At 60.8% G+C, this 20,398-nt stretch overlaps 2 protein-coding genes across 6 annotated transcripts; one reads left to right on the forward strand and one right to left on the reverse strand.

Annotated features, from left to right (window-relative positions):
* Positions 1–641: 641 nt before the first annotated feature.
* Positions 642–5,697, forward strand: CLBA1 (clathrin binding box of aftiphilin containing 1; the record flags this gene model as incomplete). The annotated part of the gene is given in 5 exon segments (XM_081127691.1): positions 642–939; positions 942–1,126; positions 2,300–2,442; positions 4,404–4,485; positions 5,572–5,697. Coding segments are annotated over 5 exon segments (834 nt in total).
* A 2,112-nt stretch (positions 5,698–7,809) lies between these two features.
* Positions 7,810–15,222, reverse strand: CDCA4 (cell division cycle associated 4). 5 transcript variants are annotated; one of them, XM_081158714.1, is made up of 4 exons: positions 15,165–15,200; positions 12,283–12,471; positions 9,654–9,729; positions 7,810–9,526 (listed from the first exon to the last, which is right to left on the reverse strand). In XM_081158714.1, exons 3-4 carry the CDS (start codon positions 9,687–9,689, stop codon positions 8,807–8,809), a joined length of 756 nt encoding a protein of 251 aa, XP_081014840.1. In that variant the 5' UTR covers positions 9,690–9,729; positions 12,283–12,471; positions 15,165–15,200; the 3' UTR covers positions 7,810–8,806. The 5 variants fall into 5 exon arrangements, with proteins under 5 accessions (XP_081014840.1, XP_081014842.1, XP_081014843.1 ...); XM_081158716.1 differs by lacking the exon at positions 9,654–9,729 and having other exon boundaries at positions 15,165–15,196; XM_081158717.1 differs by lacking the exons at positions 9,654–9,729; positions 12,283–12,471 and having other exon boundaries at positions 15,165–15,222.
* Positions 15,223–20,398: the final 5,176 nt, after the last annotated feature.

Genomic DNA, 20,398 nt, shown 5'->3' on the forward strand with positions numbered 1-20,398 from the left:
GGCTGGTGCGCGTCGTTGCCGGGCAACCAGTGCGCGCTGGACCCGGGGCCTGGGAGCGGCGGGCGGCGCTCGCGGGCCCAGGGGCGACGTGGCCTCGGTGGGTGCCGGCCGGAGGCGGGTCCCGGGACCCGTGCGCGCCCGAGCTCGCCCCTCCGGAGCCACAGGCCGGGCCCCGCGGGGGTCTCGGTGGCCGCCCCGTTAGGGACCCCCCGGAGCCCCGACCGCCCCCTCGGGGACTGCGCTGCGTCCTCCCTGGGAGCCCGGACTCTCCCCTGCTCCGGCCGGACTGGGCCTCGCTGGCCCCTGACCGCCGCCCCTCCCCCCCGGGCTCGGGCCGCCCCCTCGGCACCTGGTTGTCTCTAGGACCCGCCCCTGTGCGCGGAGGAGCCCCGGGCAGGAGCCCCGCCACTTTCCCTGGGTGGCCAGGCTGCGTACGTGGCCTGGGTCCGTTCCGCAGCGACACTGGACCCACGCGCGGCCGTCCGCACTCCCGGGAAGCCACCAGCAGCTACGGGGTGGCGGGCGCAGCCCTGGGCCGTCCGGGCGCGGCCGTGCGCGCGTCTCCCGAGCGTCCCGCCCTCGGTGCGGGCTGGAGACGCCCACAGGCAAGGCCCGTGGCGCCGCGGCGAGCGCCTGGCCAGATGCCCCCTCTCAGTGGATCTCCGAGTGACCTCAGACAGGACGCAGGGGGGGTCTCCCTCCACCGGGCTTCCGCGGACGGCGGTGCGAGCGACGCCCCCGGGAGGCAGAGTAGCGCCCGCGGGCGGTGCGCGCGGACCCGCTGCCCGCCGCCCCCGCCGCACGGGGAGGCCCGCACCCCCGGGCGCAGGGAGCGTTTCTCCGCCGGCATCGCTGGTGGCCTGGGCCCCGGGGCGCACATTGGCGCCTGGGGCGAGTTCGAAGGCTTCGGGGAACCTTCGGCCAAGTGCGAGCAGCTCGCTCAGCCCTCTGGGCTCCGGGGAGGCCCGCAGCGCCCGAGCCGCCGGGAGCCGCTTCTGCCCGGGAGCCTGGCTCCCAGCAGGTGGACCCTGGGCGGCGGGCGCCAGCCTCGTCTTTGCTTCAGAGGTGTTTCCAAGGAGCGCGGGGAGCGTTTTATTCGCCCGGAGGCCGCAGGTCTCGGGCCGCGGTGGGCCGGCCGGGGCGGGTCTGCTGCGCGCCGCCTCTGCCCCCTGCCGCGCGGAGCCGGGGGAAATGGGGCGCCCACCCCTCCTGGCTCTGGCCACGTCGCCTCTGCCCCCGCCCCACTCCCACCTACCGGGCTGTGCGGCCCTGGCCCCGGGTCAGGGCGCCTGAGGACTCGGCAAGAGCCCTTCAGCGTGTGCACAGCGACGGGGCGCGGGCCGGGCCGAGGCTCCCACCCCTCGCCCCCCGTGGGACCCGACCGCCCACGTGGTCCCACCCGCGTCGCCGCTGCCTCTGCCCCTCTTTCTCCGCCGTCTCTCCCCAATCGCCGTAAGCGCGGAAGTCAAAGGGAGCCCCCAGGGGAGAGGCGTGGCCGGTTCTGGGGCCCGACGGCCTGTTTTCTGAACCAGGCGGGTTCCCGGGCCTCTGACGAGCTCCCTTTCCCGTCAGCGCGGCGCTCACGCTGGTTTTGAAAACAGGACCCGGGGAAGGCGGGACGCGGCTCCCGCAGTGCGGGGCGCGGGGATGCTACACTGAGCGGGATGCGTGCACGGCGCGGGGGTGCGTGCACCGGGCAGGGATGCGTGCACGGCGCGGGGGTGCATACATCCAGCGGGGATGCTACACTGAGCGGGGTGCGTGCACCGGCAGGGATGCGTGCACGGCGCGGGGGTGCGTGCACGCCGCGGGGATGCGTACATCCAGCGGGGATGCTACACTGAGCGGGGGTGCGTGCACCCACCAGGGATGCGTGCACGGCGCGGGGGTGCGTACACCGCGTTCTCCCAGTCCCCCAGCCTTGCGGTTTCCTACGCCCGCCCCCACCTCGCGCCGTCGGGGCCTGCAGACCTCAGGTCCTTTGCGAGAAGTGCCCCGCTGGTTGTGCGGGTGGATTTCACAGCCAGTTAACACGCGGGAGACGGGGCTAACATGTAACATGGGAGCCTGTCTTTTTTTCCCCGCGTCACTGACCCTAGTCCCCCTTTTCCCATACACTGGTTTTCATCAGCGATTTTGCATAGCTCCGTGATTTTTAGGGATGATCGCGTCATGTGATAGCAGTGGTGACGTACAATCATTCACAAATTTCACTTGTACAGGAATGATGTGTGTGGGACAGGATGACGTCCCACGTGTATTTCTCCTGAGCTTGGTATGTTTTTCTTTTATTTTTCAGCCCATTCTCAGCTATGAGAATATTTTTAGGTTTGCTTTTCAAGAAGTACCAGCCCAGCAGGCGACTGAAGATGTCTCTGCCTTAGACCACTTCCTAGAGATGGGCGGTGAAGGAGCGCCAGGCTGCGGATCTGGGCATAAATGGTAGCCATGAACTGACTTTGAGACTAATGTTTTTACAGCAACTCCCCGTTTATACTTTGGGTTGACAAAACAGACCCACGGGGCATTTTGTTTCTAGCTTTGAAGTGCATGGTCTCTCCCGAGAACTCAGCAGAGGGCCAGGTGGCACGGGGTTGGTGTCCAAGCCCCAGCCCCTCTTTTTGGAGCCATATTTAGCCTCTCCCCAGCTCCCCCTCAAGCTCACTTGAAGCAAAGTGGGCCCGGTGGTGGTGGTGCCAGCTCCTCAGGTCTCAGTGGGAGTGCTGGGGGTGTGGGTGGGACTAGGGGGCCTGGGCAGAGGGCACAGGGGCCTCCTGGGGGACTTGGCCAAGTGATCCTCTGACAGAGAAAACACCCCAGTGCCCTGGAGGGACATTCTCGGCCCCCAGGGACAGCCTGCCTGTGTTCCTCCTGCTGCCTGCAAGGCTGCGGTCCCGGGCCAGTTACCGAGGGGAAATCCCGAACCCTGTGGGTAGGCAGCTGGGAAATGATTCTGGCATTTAGCGCTCTGTCCCCTCCTGTGGTTGTGTGCCTTCCCTTCCCCTCCAGGGGTGGCCTGGCGGCAATGGATGGCACCTAGACATTCACTCGCTCTCCAGTAAGCATTTGTTCTGCTCTCATTTGTGCGATCTTTGTGGCACCAGCATGGGCCTGGGCGTCTGAGACCGTCAGGGAACAAGACCAGGGAAATACCTGGCTGCACGGTGCTTCCTCCCCTTGGAGAGGACACTCGGTTATGAAAATGAGTCATTTGGTGCCAGGGACATGCTGCTCTGTGGAAAGAACAGAGCTGGAGGAAGATGAAGTGCTGGGGTCTGCAGGAGAGTAGATGCTGTTAGAGCAAGCAGACAACGTCCATGGGGCAGTGGGCCCCTCCCAAAAGGGAAGGCTGTTGGCAGGATTCTGAAAGGTCAGGTGCCCTGCACTGCTGCTGTTCAGAAGGCTTTCTAGGTTGCCTTTTAATTCGTGCATCCCTTCCGGCTCTGAATCTAGAAAATTCTGGAGAGCTCTTCAGAATGCAGACAGCACGTCCACTTCCCGATGCCTCTGGAGCGGGTCCTGCAGCCAGGAAACCTTCCTCCTAGTTCTCGGGGTCAGTGCTGCTCAGGTGAGGTAATCTGGGTGGAGATGGAGCCTTGGGGTGCATGGACTTCACAGTGACGGTGCCAGCCACCCTGTGGCCAACGGCCTGCCTCGGAGAGCCATCTGCCCGGGAAACAGTGAGCTGGTCTGCAAGGGCACACCTGCCCCGGGACTTGGAAGACTGAGCCTCCCCAGGGGTGAAGCCGCTGCTCTGTCAGAAGGGTGGGCATCAAGGCCAGGTGGGCAGGGAGTGCAGAGGGGTGCTGGCAGTGGCTGTGGGCACCTACCCTGGGTGCTGGTGAAGGAGGTGGCTGGCTGAAGTGATGCCAAGGGGCCAGGACGAGGAGCTGAGGAGGGTGAGGAGACCCAGGTGACAGCAATCTGGCTCATGCAGACTGCCGAGGGCTGGCCTTCAGCAATTGACTGGGCAAAGGCCTTTCTCCATGTTTAAGTATCACAGAAATTCCCTTACATGGAAAATACAAAAGGGGCAGGCGGCCTGGTGAAGGCGGGGCCTGGAATGGTTGCTACATTGGCTGAGGGGCAACACTGGGCTAGGAGGAGTCAGAGAGGCCCCTGGCTGTGTCTTGGTGCCAGGAAAACAGGACAGGAGGAGGGAGGGGGAAGCGGCCTGACCAGGATGCTGAGGTGGGATGGCTCTGGCCTGGAGGTGGTGAGGTACAGGGGTCACACAGTCCAGCAGGGAGAGGGCAGCGTGAGGCGATGACAGCCCAGGGTCCTCTGAGTCCAGAGCAAACTGCCCTTTCCCTGCAGTGCAGGAGGGCAGGGCAGAGGACTGGAGCGGAAAGGACCCTTTCCTCCCCTGCTGACGGTGCTTTGCGTCCTCAGAACCTTTGCAGGAACCAGGGTCATGTTTCGGAAGGTTCCGAGCTCAAAGAGCCTGAAGAAGTTGGGGTGCGTGGAGCCCTGATCCAGACTAAGGTGAGCCGCAGACAACTCGCTGGCTGCCTGTCTCCACGTTTGAGTCAGTCACTCTTTCGTTTATTAAAATGCATGTTTCCATCATCCAAGGCAGACATGGAGCATTCCCACCCGTGGCACAGCCTGTCACCCGCAAACCCGTGGGGAGGGCTGCAGGGAAAGCAGGACAGGGCTACATGCCCTGCTCACCAGTTTTCTCCACCGTCTGAAGTTCCTGCCGCAGCTGTAGTATCACCTGTCAGGGGGTGGTGGTGGGCTCAAGGCAGAAAGGATGGGCAGGAGAGGGACTTCTTAGAGAAGTCCGCTGGTTAGGGGTCTCCCAGCTGCCCCGACGCAGGTATTAAGGAGGAGCACCATGGCTGGGCCATTCTCCCTTCCAGGAGCATGTGTTGCCCGGGACCCCAGAGCTCTGTACACCCTCCTCCCTGAGGTGGGAGTGGCAGGTGGTGGTGGGTCCACCAGAGGGTCTGCTTTGATGGTGGGTGTGGACAGTGCCCTGTTGGGGAGGGTAGGTATGAAGACTTGATCTCGACTGGGAAGGCGGGAAGGGGACAGCAAGGGTGGGGCCAGATGCACACAGGGGGCTCAGCAGGAGCAAGCCGGGTGTGAACTGGTGCTACCCAGCAGGCAGGTGACAGGTGCCGCGGGGCATGGAGGAAAGGGCCCTCTGTAGGGTGCCCAGCAGGCTGGGTCCATATGCTCTAGGAAAACACCCCAGGGCAGGAGGTAGGTGCAGGGCAGAGGCCACTTTAAAGCAGCGAGACACATGTCCATGTGGCTGTCAGGTGGATGCTGCAGGGCGAGAGCAGGAGGGTGGTGGTGTCCTCCATGGAGGCCAGACCCTGCCCAATGCTGTCCTGGGACCACAGGCCAGGTCACAGAGTCACTTGGGACGAGGCCCAACATACCTCCAGCTGGGGTCCCGTCTGCCCTGGGAGATGTCACAAGCTGTGTCCTGGCGCCTCTGGGTGAGGTTCAGGCACCGCAGGAGAGATGCCGGGGGGAGCACAAGCTGGCAGGGGAGGCGGGTGGCCGGGCTGCGGCACTTCCTGTCGCGTGTGCCCCAGCCTCACGGCGGCCTGTCAGCTCTCAGGAACCCCGGGCGGCAGGCAGGGGCACCTGATCACATACAGCCTGCCTCCCGCAGGAACAGGCAGCACGTCCCAGCGCCACAGAGGAAGAGGGTGTTCAGTCTGCGTGGCCGGAGAATGACAGTTTCACGGTGGCATTTGCTGAGGCAGGTGCACTATGTATCTCCATGAGGAGTTTATGTTTCCTTATTGGTAGCAGATACCAGAGCTGTTTTGGGGGGGTTTCCCAAATCCCAGGTCAGTGTCCCAGGGTCCTTTGGGTAAACCAGTCCTGCGCCCACTGGATCAGTTTAGATGGAGGGTCCTTTGGCAGAGCCAGTCCTCACCAAGAGGCATCAGGGATCCCAGGAGTTGCCCCTAGCCTGACACAAACAAGGTGGCGCCAGAGCCCTCTGCCCTGAGTAGGTGCTGCTGGCCCCTGGGGGTGCCCTCTGAGGAACCCCAGGCCTGCCTGCCTGCACTGCCCGGGGCACCCCTGGGTCCCCACCCAGCAGCCTCTTGCACCCAGAGGGCAAACTTCCCCTAGTTATCAGCTGAAGAAACCCCCCTCTGACAGAGCCAGCAATAAAATTTTATAAAATTTTATTAAATAAAATTGCCTGGATAAGCCGTGTTCTTGCTGATTCACCTGCTCTTTGGGGACTGGTTCCAGAAATCCTGCCACAGCCTTCTCCCCACTCCTCAGGAGGCTGGCGCTCTGAGACTGCAGGGCACCCAGCACCCATGTGGAGGGACCCCAGCCATCACTGTCCCACCAAGGCCAAACCAGAGGCCAGGAGACCACAGTTGGGGGCCAGCCTTAGATGCTAGCACCTTTTACCCAGGTGCCAGACCCAAAGGGTGGCTTAGCAGGGACTACAGTGATGGGCAGGTTTCACCTGCCACTTTGGGGCCCCAGGCCACCCCATCAGGTGCATGTGGTTTGGGGCCCTATGTTAAGGGGTAGCTCCGATGTTCTGGTGCTGCACACCTGGGAAATGTGCATTCATTCTCATTCTAGTCAGAGGCGAGTCTGGGAGCTGCTTTTCTACCATGCTGTTCCTCAACACCTTGGAGACTCCAGGGGCCCTGCCGAGTCTTGCCTCCCTCCCAGACTCAAACTGGGATGGGGATGCTGTCACTTTACCTGTTCCCACAGTGCCTCCCTGCCTCCTCACTATAAGCCACATCCCCATTGTCCAAAACTCAACTCCCCACCCCCCAGCTCTGCCCCTCCAAGCGCCTCTTTCAGTGAATGGTACCACCACCCACCCACCCGGTCCCCAAGCCAGGAGCCATGGCAACCCCCTCACTCCCATCCAGACAGAGCCAAATATGGCTGAGTGTGTCCTGACGTCGGGCCAATCTCCTTGCAGAGGGGGCTTTTGAGAGAAGAGCAACAGGAGGGTGAGGCTGCTGCCAGGGCAGAGAAGCATCTGGGAGCTCAACGGTGTCAGCTGAGTGGGGACCCCAGGGTCCAAGCCAGAACCCACAGGCCTGCCTGGCCCTCCCTGTTCATTTTCTGGATATTTTATATCCAGAAGGCTGGCAAAATAGACCCTGTAGCTACTTCAAAACTGAACAAATAATTTTAAAAGACAGAAATGCTGTAAGACACAAATTACTGATTTAAGTTTATTGCTTCTAAGACACATCCACTTTAAACTACTTTCCACCAGAAGGAAACATTTCAAAACCTGAAGGGAGCAATCATGGTGGCTGAGGGCCACCCCACCCTGCTGTCCCCTGTAGTCACTTCCCGGCCCCTGCCAGGACCAACATCCAGCCTGTGACTGGCTCCTCCCAGGGACAACTCCAGGGATGCCTCTCTTCCTCAGGCCCCAGGGTCCCACTGCCCACCTAACATATCCAGGTGCAATTCCTTCCCCATCTCCACCAGGCGCCTGAACTGGACCAGGAAAAAGACCCATCAAGGAGTGACATAGTGGAAAACCAGCACTCTCCCTGTCTGGTGGAACAATTTTAATAAAGTGAGGTGCACATCCAGGACATTGAAGAACCATCATGTGCCCAAAAGAAACAAACCTTTGTGGCAAAGGGCAGGGAAGGGAGAGAAGCATAAGCAGGAACCATGTGGGGAGAGCAGGCTCCCTTGTAAGCCAGAGAAAAGGCTGCAATGTGGGTGGTGGATGTCCACGCAGGGACACCGGGCAGGCGTAACCCCCACGCAGGGACACCGGGCAGGCGTAACCCCAACCCCACCGTCAATTACCCTTAGATCAGGGGCCACAAATGACACATGTCCACATTTCTTTTAATTGCAGACTTAAATTTAACCTTAACAGTTGGTCCCAGCACATTTACTAGAGCAGGCGTGGGCAGATCTGAGCACACAACTCCACACCAGGGCCCCACAGCCAGGCCATTTAGAGGCACGTGGGGCCCAGATCCAGGCCCTCAGGGGCCACCAGAAACTCCTTAGGTGTCTGAAGATCCACTAGGGCCAGAAAGGTACCTGACCTTCGCCCCAATGACATTTATACATAAATAGCCATAAATTAAACCCTACAAAATCTACACTTATTCTAACAAAGAACAGAATCTACACTTATCCTAACGAATATTGAAGGTCGGCCAGGCCCCCTCAGCAGACCTGGTCACGACTCCAGAACAAAAGGGTCACCCTTCAGTGGCTTCTAACCGTGACAGCACATGGAGACAGTTCCACATAAGTTTATAGTGAGAAGTCAAGGCATGTGTGCACTGCTGCTGACTTGGGGAGTGACACTCGTAAGAAAGAACAAACCTTAAAAAATTAAACACACCAACTGCAAGTGTGAGGTTATAAAAGTTTCTAATTAGCAGCAGAGGATGTTTATAGAAAAAATATACTTTTAAGAAAATAGCTGAAAAAATCTAAAGAGATAAAAGTACAAAAAGTTTACAAAATATATCTTAAGCCAAAATATTGCCCAAAACACATAAAACTTAATTTTTAAAAATTCACCTATTTGAAGTTAAACGAGGCTGATGCAGCTGGCAGCCGTGTCCTCCACGGAGCTGTGTTGGGACTCAGAGTGGAGGAAGGCCCGGGGCTGGTGGCACCTGAGGCAGGTCCAGGGTGACCAACCTGCAGGAAACTGTCCAGCCCCTGGGGGAGGGGGGAGAGCAGCGGGCAGACTGGGCCCTGGTCCGGGACTTCCTTGTAATCACGACAAAGCAGGGCTGACTCCGTGGTAGGTTGGTGCTCTGGGGGTGTCTGTGGCCTGACAATCAAGGGCAGGGCAGCCTCAGGTCTCGACCAAGATCTCCACCACGTGATCCAGCTCGCCCAGGTCCCGCTTGCAGCTGGCGCTGGGGGGCGGGGCGCCCCCGGAAGCCAAGGTCTCAAACCCGTCCCCCGGAACCGACTTGCCGCCCACCATTCCCGTCAGCATGGCGTCCAGGTCGTAGTAGGGGCTGTCCACGTCCGCAAACAGCCCTTCCACCGAGCTGGGGGCTTTACTCTCCAGTGTTTCAAATATCTGATCCAGCGACTTCTGAAAGCTCCCTTTGTTTTCCCGGGGGCTGTCCGCTTCCCACATGCAGCTCTGCGCGCTCCGCGGGGCCTGCGCACCCGGAGCCACAGACAGTTCCGAGCCCAGGTCTGGAGTGGGGCCACCGGCGGAGTCGAGAGCAGGGTGCTCCCCGGGCTGCTCCCACGTGGTGCGACAGAGGATCTCGGTGGAGACGAGGCGGTCCAGCGGCCCCCGCCCCGCAGTCTGGGGTGCCGGCACCCGCCACATCCCATCCTGGGTCATCTCCTCTTGAATCTGCCGGACCGTGTTGGCTATGAGGACCGAGCGGCAGAGATTGGGCTCAACCAGCATGTGGCACAGCTGCAGCTTGACCAGGGACATGTCCAGGAGCGACTGCCGCTGCAGGCTGTAGGAGGGCGCAGCGGGGACGCCCTCCGCGTCCTCATCGCAGTCCGGGCACTTTCTCTTTAACCCTCGGGCAAACATCGTGTCCTGCAGAAACGAGGAAGACACCGTTAGTGGTTTCAGAGACTGAGCCCCTCTGACACTGCCCCAGGGCCCTGGGAGAGGTGGGCAGAGGGGGTGAGCCGGGCAGGCCCTCCCTGGACCCCTAGGCTACCCCAGCTCCCAGGTGGAGTGGCTGCAGTTCCTGCATGCTCAGGGCGGGACCGCTGGCCACGAGTCCTTGCTCTGCTCTGAAAAGCAGAAACAGAGGACCTGATGTTGGGGTTACCAAGCAGAGCACCTTGGGGTGGCGCCTCCCACTCCCCAGGGCTACCCCTTCTAGAAAAGCTACACCATGCTGAGCTAAGTCTCTTCTCAATTCTGTAAAGTAGCTAAACATTTTTACTTCAAATAATTCATTCAAGTTACTCATAAGAGGGTTGGAATCTTTAATATGCAAATTATTGGGTTTCCTTTTTAAAAAATACCAATCCTGTGGCTCCCTGAAGGTGTTGGGGGTGGGGGGGGGAAGGGTGGGGTGGGCAGCCTCTGGGAATGGGGGTCTGCAGTGAAGAGAGAACTGGCTGTGGCCCCCTCCCCAGGAGCCCTTCTCAAGGCCCAGCGTGCCCATCCTCTGAACTTCAACATGCAGACCTCACCTCCCATGGATTTAACACTGTAACAAATTAAGCGGCCTTGGGCATTTATCCCCAGGAAGGAAAACCAACCTTTATGCAAAAACATGTACAAGCATGTCCACAGCAGCTGCACTCAGCTGCAAACCGGGAATAAGCCCACACCCCAGCCTGCCTGAGGTACTGGGGGCCCACACCGCGTCCCACCCCCACCCCAGCAGTGGGGGAGTAGCTAGTGAAACCATGGCACCTGCAAGGACCTCAAGGGAACTGCTACCTGAGAAAGCCAGTCTCAGAGGATGGGTGCGCACCAACCCCATGGCTGTGGCATTCTGAACAGGTATGGAGACAGGGCGGCATGGCCAGCACAGGACTGCAGTGGTGGGTCCACAAGCCATGCACATGCTGAGCGCACAGCCACATGTGTGCACACACATGCCATCTGATTCAGATCTGTGGCCACCCAGGGGAGGTGACCTTTGCCCATGTCTTTGCAACATCCTGTGGATCAATTATTTTGAAATAAAAAATTCTAAAAGCTGAGTGACACAGCCCTGGCTGGTGTGGCTCAGTGGTTCGAGCAGCGGCCCACACACCAAGGGGTCACAGGTTCAATTCCCAGCCCTGGTCAGGATGTGTACAGGAGGCAACCAATCAATGTTTCTTTCTTACATGATGTTTCTCTATCTCCCGCCTTCCTCCCCCCTTCCACTCTTTCTAAAAATCACTGGAAAAAATATCCTCAGGTGAGGATTAACAACAGCAACAAAAAAAGTCACTAGCTTAAAATTGCCAAGTACAGGGTGGGGCAAAAATAGGTTTACAGTTGTCAGTGCGCAAAAGTTGATTCTTGTATTACTACATATTATTGTATTACTTCCTATACGAACAACGGTGAACCTACTTTTGCCCCACCCTATAGACTGAGAATGTAAGATTACGTCAAACTATAAAAAGACACCGTGTGTTGAGAAAAAGGTTAAGTTTCAAGGGTTTTTCTGTGGCAGGTCACTTCATCTCTGGCTTTTAGTAGTATTTTCAATAAAATCTAAAACTCCAACTCTGCCTGAGGACTAATTTAATTTAGGGTCCAAACCAAGGCCACTGGAATAGCACAATCACCCCCTCACCCCCCAGCAGAGGCGAGGGTCTCGGGAGGTCAGGATGCCACGAGGGGCAGTGGGCGGCAGACCTGGTTTGCACTCCAACAGCGCAGGAAGCACGCTGAGCACGCAGTGCCCACTGAACGCCTGCTAGGCTGCAGGAAGTCAGGCCTCTACCTTGAGGAAGAGCTGGACACCAACAACCTCCCTTAACAGCAGGGAGGCTCCCTCAATAACCACTGGCTTCCCTAGCTCTTGACTCACTTCCAGCCTAGGACCCACCAGAGAAAGCCAATGTCCCCAAGCAGTCACGTGGGCCGCCCTGCTTCCCCAGCCCCCATGGATGCCAAGCCCCCTGTTACACCAGGAAGCCCTCCTCCCTCTCCCCTGCCCTGATCTCTGCCAAGCAGGCAGTGGGGACCTCCCACAGTGCTGCCCTCACTGTGACTGATGGGAAGAGGTTCAGAAAGTACAGGAAAACCCCGTCTAGATGGGACCCCTTGTCTCTGGGCTCTCCCCAGCATTTCCTCTAAGCACCTTCTTTCCTGTGGGGTTGAGCTCATTGCAGGCTCTGCCTTCTTGCCTATCATTGTCCCTGTTGGTACAAGTTCACTATCACTTCCAACAGTTGTGTGTTTATCCCACGTACAAACCATTGTAGCGACCCTCATGTAAGGCACTCACACCGTCACCACCTCCCCGGTGACGGTGACAGGGGTTCTACCTTGGGCTGCACTGACAGTCCCAGCACTGGGTTCCTTGGAACATCACCCAGGACAAAGGGAGGGGCAGTTCCAGGCACCTGTTCTCGATCAGGCTGCTCTCTGGGAAGGCAGACCACTTACCTCCACCAGCTTCTCTGCACTGACCTGCCCTTTAGGATTATCCCAGCACTGCAGGTACCCCCCACTGCCCGTTTCCACCAGCCCACCATATGTCATGGGTAAACGGTGCTGCATGTGACAACAGAACACAAGTAGGCCACCACTATCATGATCCAGGCAATGTGCAATGTGATGAATCCCAAAACACGACAAATAAAAAAGCAAGAGCAAAATGTAGGTACCATAGGACTCCGTTTCATGACCCATGGAAGAGGCTAGCAGACTGAAGCTGTGGAACAGCAGAGCGTCTGCAGAGACCAGGTCAGGCGGACGTGGGCCCGCTGAGAACACAGGGCTCCCCAGCGTGTGCGCTGTCAGAATTCAGGGAACTGCGCGCTGGCGTCTGTTCAGTTCACTGTCCTGAATTACACCTGATGGTAATCAAGACAGAAGAACAAGAACACGAGGGGAGCCTCCCATTCACTTAAGTCTAGACCATTCAGACACAGCCCCACTGCGCGCATCAGAGCTCCAATCTCAGGAGCACGCCAGACCAGGTGTGCTCACAGTCATTCTAAATCACCCCTCACACGTTCCAAACCCTCAGCAACTATTCACTTCTGTGACTCAGCAAGAAAGTGCCAGCACAGATTACTCAAAGGCAGTCCATGCAGTCCCACGAGCACATGCGTGGTCACCCCAAGCCATGTTCAGGTAAAGGGGTCAGGCCTGTGAGGTTCACCCTCCTCAGACACTTGTGTTTGGGGCAAAGTCAGCAGTGTGATTCTGAAGGGACCCTGAGAGGTGCTGGGAAGAGGAGGCCCGGGTGGGCCTGGCCCAGCACAGCGCTCTGCGAAGTCCTCACCTAAGGGCCCTTAACCCTTCTAACCAGGGTCACAGGCCCCAAGCTCGGAGGCCAACCTGACTGCAGAGCCCAACTCACTGTTACGTTGTGACTCACTTCCATTTTCTCCGAGACCGGCCAGTTCCTGCCGTGTACCTATTTAAATGCTCAAATCCCACTGCAAACTCTCCCATGTCAAGGTGCACTGCTCTTAGGTGTCCTCCAGACCAGGTGCTGACCAGACAGAGAAGGAGGGAATGACCAAATGAGTTCACATGGGGGGCAGAGCCATGAGGGCACGGTGTGGGCCCACCCAAAGCACCCCCATTGCAGAGGTGACCCAGGCCCACCACATCGATCTCACACAGTGTGGCCAGCCTTGCGTGAGCCGGGTGCAAACGCAGATCCCCAGATTGTGAGCAGGAGGGCTGGCACAGGATGGGCTCTGGCCTGACCTGTCACCATGGCTGTCAGCCACTGCCAGGCACCCCTGGGTTTTTAAGGCAACTCGACACTCTCATTTTGTCACACAATCAGATCTGTGAAATAAATACTTCATCAGAAAGAAACAGGGAGATGAGCCAGCCTGGTCAGGTTTTGGGACCCGTAGTGTGCAAGTCGAGGCACAGGGCCAGCACCCCACCGCTGTGGAGCTGACAGGTCTCATAAGCTGTTGCTACAAAGTGAATTTCGGGCACTTCTGTTACCTGGGATGAAACACACCGACTTTCCTTGCCTGGACACACATATAGTGAGCTGAAGGAACTTGGGTCTTTTAGCAAAACTCCGTTCTGCTGGCACTCTAATGCCTTACAAAACGGCCCCTTTCCCGCAGCCCTGGAGGGCAGTGTTCGGTTAGTGTTCCAACAGGAGCGGAGAGAACTTCTCCGCCCTCCTTCCAAGCCAAAACCTGCAAAGGTCATCACGGACTCTTCATCCTGAATTCCAACTTCAGTTATAAAACATGGCAAAGCTTGAACACAGCACAGTTCTGTGTAGGAAGTTGGTAAGACATTAAACTCAGCATTTCTCTTGGCTCGTTTTAAAAGAACCGTGAACGGGCCCCACACCCCGCGCGTGTGGCACCCCGGCCGCCGGCAGAGGCAAGGCAGCGGGGCAACCCTCCACTTGGGCGACAGCTCCCCCGGCACACCCTCACCTGGGGGGCTCTTCCTGGCAGGCCTATTTTGGGGACAATGAGCCTTTGAGAACGTGGAGCTACGCTGGCCTCGGGCCGTGGAAGCCAGTTCCTGGTACTTTTCCGAGCCGCAGCTGGGCGGCCTCCCAAGCTGGCTACGCAGCGCCGAGGGCCAGTCCCCAGAGCCCACAGCAGATGGTCCTCCCGCCGGCCGGCGGCCCGCCACTGTCCCGTCCCTCCCCCGCCCGGTCGGTCTCCACTGGACCGGGAAGCCCGGGAGGGCCGCGCCCGCGCGTGACCACGGCGGTGGCATCATGGCTGAGGGAAGTCGGGCCACTGCAGCCTGGCGCAGGGAAACCATTGCAAAATACCCCCAGCATTCCTCCGCAAAGCCACCACCCGGGCGGCAGGGGGGCCTGCGCGGGGCACCGCCGGGGGCCGCGCCGCCCTCCGGGCCGGGAGGGGTGCCATCTTGTCCGAGGGCCGGCCGAAGCGAGGTCCGCTCACAGGACCCGGACGAAGCCCCGTGCTCGTGCTGACCGAGGCGGAGGAGCGGGGGCCGGCGGCGGCGGGAGGGGACGGGGGGCAGCGGGGAGGCGGCCCCGGGGCACTCCGGTCAGGGCTGAGCCCGTCGGCGGGACCGGCGTCTGCCCGAGGCGCCCCGGCCGCCCAGGAGGGCCCCGGGGACGAGGAGCCGGCGCCCACCCCGCGCGTCAGCGGGAGACGGGGAGGGGCTCCCCGCGGAGGCCGCCCTCCGCCCGCGGCCCGCGGGCCCGTCTAAGCGCCTCCACCCGAAGGGGCCGCGGGCCCGCCGACGGCCAGGCCGCCGCTGCCGCCCCGGGGCCAGCACGGAGCCGGTTGGCGGGCGCGGCGGCCCGGAGGCGACCAACCCGTGCCGGCCGGACACTCGACCGGCAGGCGGAGGGCAAAAGTCAACAAGGTCGCGCCCCCTCCTCCCGCCGCCCACCGCCCGCCGCCGGCCTCCCGGGCCCCGCAGCCCCCGGGCCGCCGCCTCAGGACCCCGGGCCGCCCTCCCCCGCGTTGTCTCCCCGCCGCCCACGGGACCCGTAGCTCCCCAGGCGGTGAGAGCCGCCCGCGCGCCCGCCAGGCGGAGGAACCGGGGGCCCCGGCCCGACGCTCACCTGGCCGCCCGCCGTCCGCGCCGCCGCCAGCCGCCCAGGGAGGGCGGGGCCGGGGCGGGGCCGCTCTGCTCCCACAAAGGGGCGCCGGGCGCCGGCCGCCCCGCCCGCTGATTGGCTGAGTCCGGGGGCGGGGCCTTCGGTTCAAACCGGGGGCGGGGCCTGTCTCTCCAGTTCCCGCGCGGACGCGTTGGCCGTTGGGCCCGCGCCCTCCGCTGCCCCGCCCCCGCCGGCTCCCAGGTCTCCGCGCGCGGCCCTAGTGCGCCTGCGCGAGCCACCTGGGGGCGGGGAGGGGATTGGAGTGGGAGATGACGCGGAGGGGCGGGGCCTTGGCGGGGCGGGGCCTAGGGGGGGAGGGCGCGCAGGGGGCGGGGCGCCGGCGGGCGGGGCGGGGCCAGGCGGCGGCTCCGGGCACAGCCCTGCGCCCTGCGGGGGCTCCGGGTCCACGCGCAGCGGAGGAAACGGGAAAACCGGGAGGGCGCAGGGGAGGCGTTTGGTGTGCGCGCGTGTCTAACTCCTTAGTGGAAGAGGCCTGCGCCAGGTGGGAAAACCCAAGGACCACTTCTGAGCGCGGGCGAGGCGCAGGTGGCCCCGCGACCCGCGCCCCGCGACCCGCGCCCCGCGACCCGCGCCCCGCGACCCGCGCCCCGCGACCCGCGCTGGGTGCTGGGGGCGTGGCCGTGCGGGTCACACAGGCCTCTGGGAGGCCGGGCGTGGGCGGGACACGCAGGGCAGCGGGGGGAGACCCGCAGGTGCTCTGTAAACGGAAGCAAACCCCGCTCGAGGGGCCAAACGCAGCCTCGCAGCTCGGAGCCCAGGAGAGGGCGCCCGCGGGCGGGACGCGCTCAGCCCCACGGGGCAAAGCGCCGGCGCCGCGAGCACCGCTGGGGTGCGGCCCGCCTCCCAGAGCCCCCGCAGGCTTTCACCCCAAATGCCCAGCATTTGAAGAAATAGATAAGTCACGCCAGGACACAAGAACCAAAAATGTCCCCCCGGGAAACAGAAATGGACTCATCAGGTGGCCCCGATGTTGGAGTTAGATCTTAGTGACAGTGACGGCTGGGAGGGAGAAAGTCAACGACAAGGAGAAGTGGGATCCTCTGGGTGTGTGTTTTAAAAATATGTCTTTGCCCGGCCGGGTGTGGCTCAGCAGCTGAGCCTCAACCTAGGACCAGGCGATGGGGGTTCGATTCCCGGTCGGGGCACAGGCCCGGGGTGCCCGCTCGATGCCCAGTCGGGGGCGTGCAGGAGGCAGCGATCAGTGACTCTCTCATCACTGATGTTTCTCTCTCCCTCTCCTTTCCTCTCTCTGAAATCAATAAAGATTTAAAATATATGTGTATATGTGTCTTTCATTGATTTCAGAGGGAGGGAGACATCAGTGGCGAGAGGGAGAATCGGCACCAACCTTGCTCAGACAGCCAGGCAGGGTCTCTCCCCAGCTGACTCTCGGGGGCCCAGCAGAACCGGGGTGCCAACCCTCAGGAGAGGACAGACAGGGGCAACCCCCACAGGCGTTAAAGCCCCAAACAAGATCGGAGCAGGTCAACGCCAGTGATCTATGAAAAAGAGAGCACCTCCCACCAAGTTAGTTTCCTTCCAGGAACCGGAGGTCGGCTGAACTTTTCAACCAGCCAGTATCACTCGTTATAATCATAACATAAGAGGGAAACGGGAAATCTCAATCGGTGAAGCATCACCTGATAAAAGTTCAACACGCGTTGGTGATAAAAGTCAGGGAGCGGAGCACACAGGTGCAAAGTGAGGACCGGTCCACAAAGATACCCCCACTCCTGACACCCGCTGCAAGCGGCGGGGTCACCGAGACCGCCGCCAGCTTCAGCGATTCGCCAGAAGGACTCGCAGAACTTGAGGAAATGGATAGGCACACGGTTGCGGTTCATTACCGTGAAAGTAAAGAGATTAAAGTCGGCGTGTGGAGCAGCATCGGGGAGGGTTCCAAGCACGGGGCTTCCACACTGGATGGCCCATGGCCCCCACCCTAAACCACATCTTAGACTATGTGGTGTGGCCCCTGTCCCCTGGCAAACAGGCACGACACCCCAAGGGTTTCGAGATCACCTCTCAGGACCCCAAGGGCAAGGACCAGACCTGTCCTTGGGCAGGGATCACTTCTTTTGTGGTTGTGGTGGCTGCTGTTAACCCTCACCTGAGGATTTTCTCCACTGAATTTTAGAGAGAGTGGAAGGGAGGGAGGGAGGTGGGGGGCAGAGAGAGAGGCACAGATGTGAGAGAGACGCGTCAATTGGTTGCCTCCCACACTCACCCCCACTGGGCCAAGGATGAACCTACAACCCAGGTTCATGCCCTTGACCGGGAACCGAGCCTGAGACGCTTTGGTCCGAGGACTGACGCTCTAACCACTGAGCCACACGGGTCAGGGCAGGGATCACTACTGCACAACAAGGGAACTCTTTTCAGTTGAATAAAGTGTATTTACAAAAAAACTTGTAGGAAATAGTAGAATGTGGGGGTGAAAAGAGGGCCACATACCAAATATGACAGCTCAGGGGGAGGTCAGCGTGGGCGGGTCACACCAACCTGGAGACCAAGGTAACCACACAGGAGGGTCTGAACATGAAAATTCCTAACCGCAAGCTGGTCATGGCAGGTAATCCCGTCCTAGGCCTGTAGCTCCCTTGACAAAGGTCAGTCTTTACCTTAAGTGAAACTGCCTGTTGTCTTTTTGCGTCTAAGATGACATTTCTTTGAAATGTCAGAGCATCTCGTTTTCCAGACCCTCAGGGCACAACCTCCCACCAGAGCAGAGGCCACAGAACCCTCCTGTTATTTTGTTCCCAAATACCTCCTCCCTGTGCTGAAAATGTTAACTCCCCTGCACCCACCAATAGAAAAGAAGTGCCTCTCCGTTTTACTTGTGATCCAGTCCCAGAGATTTCCCCGATCTGCTTTCTCCCGCCTCCCTAATCTACCACCGATGGATCCATGTGACCCCCCCTTGTGCCTCATTTGATTCTAATGTATAAAATAAGCTGCAAAACTGCCGTTGTCCCGAACATTTTCTCAGTCCATTGAGATTTTACTTCCCGGCCATTGTCATCACTTTGGCTCAAATAAACTCATAAAAATCCTCCGCAGGTCTGGACGTCTCTTACGTGGACCAGCGCACAGTGAAACAGCGCAATCGTGAGGACGCCATTCTGCGGACTGCGACCAGGAATGAGAGCAAGGTGACCGCCCCACCGCTCCCTCCCAGCCGTGCGCCGGAGGGCCTGGCCGAGGCCAGCAGGCAAGAAAAAGACGCAGCAGGCATGGGACTTGGAAAGAACGAAAACCATTCTTCCCAGAGAGGTTTCAAATGTAGAAACCCAAGGAATCTTGTCTCAGTCGACTCAGGCACCGTAACAAAAAACCCACGGACGTTTATTTCTCACAGTCCTGTCCACGATCGAGCTTCCAATGAGGCTGGGCTTCTGGCGAGAGCTCTCCCCCAGGCTCTCCTCACCCCAGGGTATGTTTAGAGAGAGAGAGAAACAATTAGCTGCCTCCCTTACATGCCCCGACCAGGGATCAAACCCGAAACCTTTTGGTGTGTACTGGCCGATACTCTAACCACCGAGCCATGCGGGCCAGGGCTGAGGCGCCTCTATTCCTAACAGCTCCATTGAGGTGTAATCACACCTACAACTCGCCCTTTGAAGTGTACAGCCAGTGTCCTGGGTGCGCTCACAGAGGCCCACGGCCGCCACCCACCCTGGGAACCCGCCATCACCCAGGAACAACCCTGCGCTCTTACTGTGACCCGTCACCGTCCCTGCAACCCCGGCCCCTGGCACCCGCTGATCACTGTCCAGTCTCCACGGGCGCCCCTGTTCTCACACACGGTGTCCCCGTGATGTGGCCTCTTGTGCCCGGGATCCCTCACGCAGCAGGCGTTCCCGGGGCTCACCCACGAGGCAGGGCGTCCTGCCGGGGGTGCGTGCATGGCTGGGTGGGCATCTGGGCTTCTGGGAGCGTGGGCCCCCCTCTCTTGGGCAGATCCTGAATCGTGGGGTGACTCCGGGTCTGATCACGGGGAGCCCTGGACTGTTCTGCACAGCAGCCTCCCCCAGCGTCGCTGCCCGGTGGTCACAGGGTCTGAATTCCCAGCTCCGGCCGTCTGGCCGTCCAGCATCAGACGAGAAGCCCTCGGCACCTGTGCGGCAGGTGGCGGGTCGCCCCTGCTCCCTGGTCCCATCGCACCCATGGGTGGGCTCCGGGCCCCCTCCCTGCGCTCCCGCCTGCACCCAGCGGGACCTGCGGGTGGGCACTGAGGCCCGGCTGCGGACGGTGTCACTGTCAGGACGGCGTGCCCGGCTGTGCCACCCGGCGGCTCGCGGGTGCGTGGCCCCGGGGCGAGCCCGGCTCCCACGCGCCCGCCGGGCCGCAGCTGGGCCAGCTCTCCGGGGGAACGCTGCCCCCTGGCGGCCGCACCCGGCGCTCGCCCGCTGCCCAGCCGCGCAGCGCCCTCTAGGGGCCGCCGCCGGGACACACGGCCTTCGTGCGAGGACCTTGGGATGGGCAGAGCCGGCGGGAAGCTGCCCCGGGGCCAGGCGCGCCCATCCACCCGGGAGCTTCTTAGCCAGCGCCCCTCTGCGCCGGGCAGGGCTTCAGCGCAGGGCACGCTTGAGCTCAACTAGTGCCCCCGCAGCGCTGCGAGCGGGTACCATGGCCATTCCTAAATTACAGGCGAGGAAACTGAGGCACGGCGGGAGGGGTGAGGTCGCCTGTCCACGGGGAGCTGTCCTGGGGGTTAGAGTAACACCAGGCCACCAGCCAGCTGCTTCCCCACTAGGACCGAGCGCACCCACCAGCGTCCGCACCCCGTGGCCCCAGGCCACCCACCAGTGTGGTTGGTCCCAGCACAGACAGAGCCCCGCGGCCTTCCCTGGAGTGTCCCTCCCGTGGGGTCAGGAGGCATCGCCGCCTGGGTAGTGCCGCCCCTTTGAGACCCACCCAGAGGATGGGAGCCCAGAATTCCCAGCCAAAGTGTTCTGAGCCCACCTCTCGGCTGGGCCGCCTCTCCCCCAGGGGTCCCTCAGGTGTGGGCGGCAGAGGGGGTGAGCCTAGCAGGGGCCGCCCTGCCCAAGATGCACAGATGCACTTGGCAGGTAGGAAGCGGAAGCCCGGGGATCCCGCTGAAGGTCCTTTATGTTGGTTGACAGCTTGTTAAGCACGTGGGCATGTGCGCGCGCTGAGAACACTCAGGAGCCCGG

Source organism: Miniopterus schreibersii (genome assembly GCF_964146895.1).
Source record: "Miniopterus schreibersii genome assembly, chromosome: 1".
Lineage (NCBI taxonomy): Eukaryota > Metazoa > Chordata > Mammalia > Chiroptera > Miniopteridae > Miniopterus > Miniopterus schreibersii.

Excerpts from the sequence above, each read along its gene's own strand:
- CDCA4 (XM_081158714.1), bottom strand. The coding sequence starts at position 9,689 with ATGCAGGAACTGCAGCCACTCCACCTGGGAGCTGGG. Across the intron at positions 9,527-9,653 it reads CACTCCACCTGGGAGCTGGG|GACACGATGTTTGCCCGAGG; the intron begins GTAGCCTAGGGG and ends TCGTTTCTGCAG.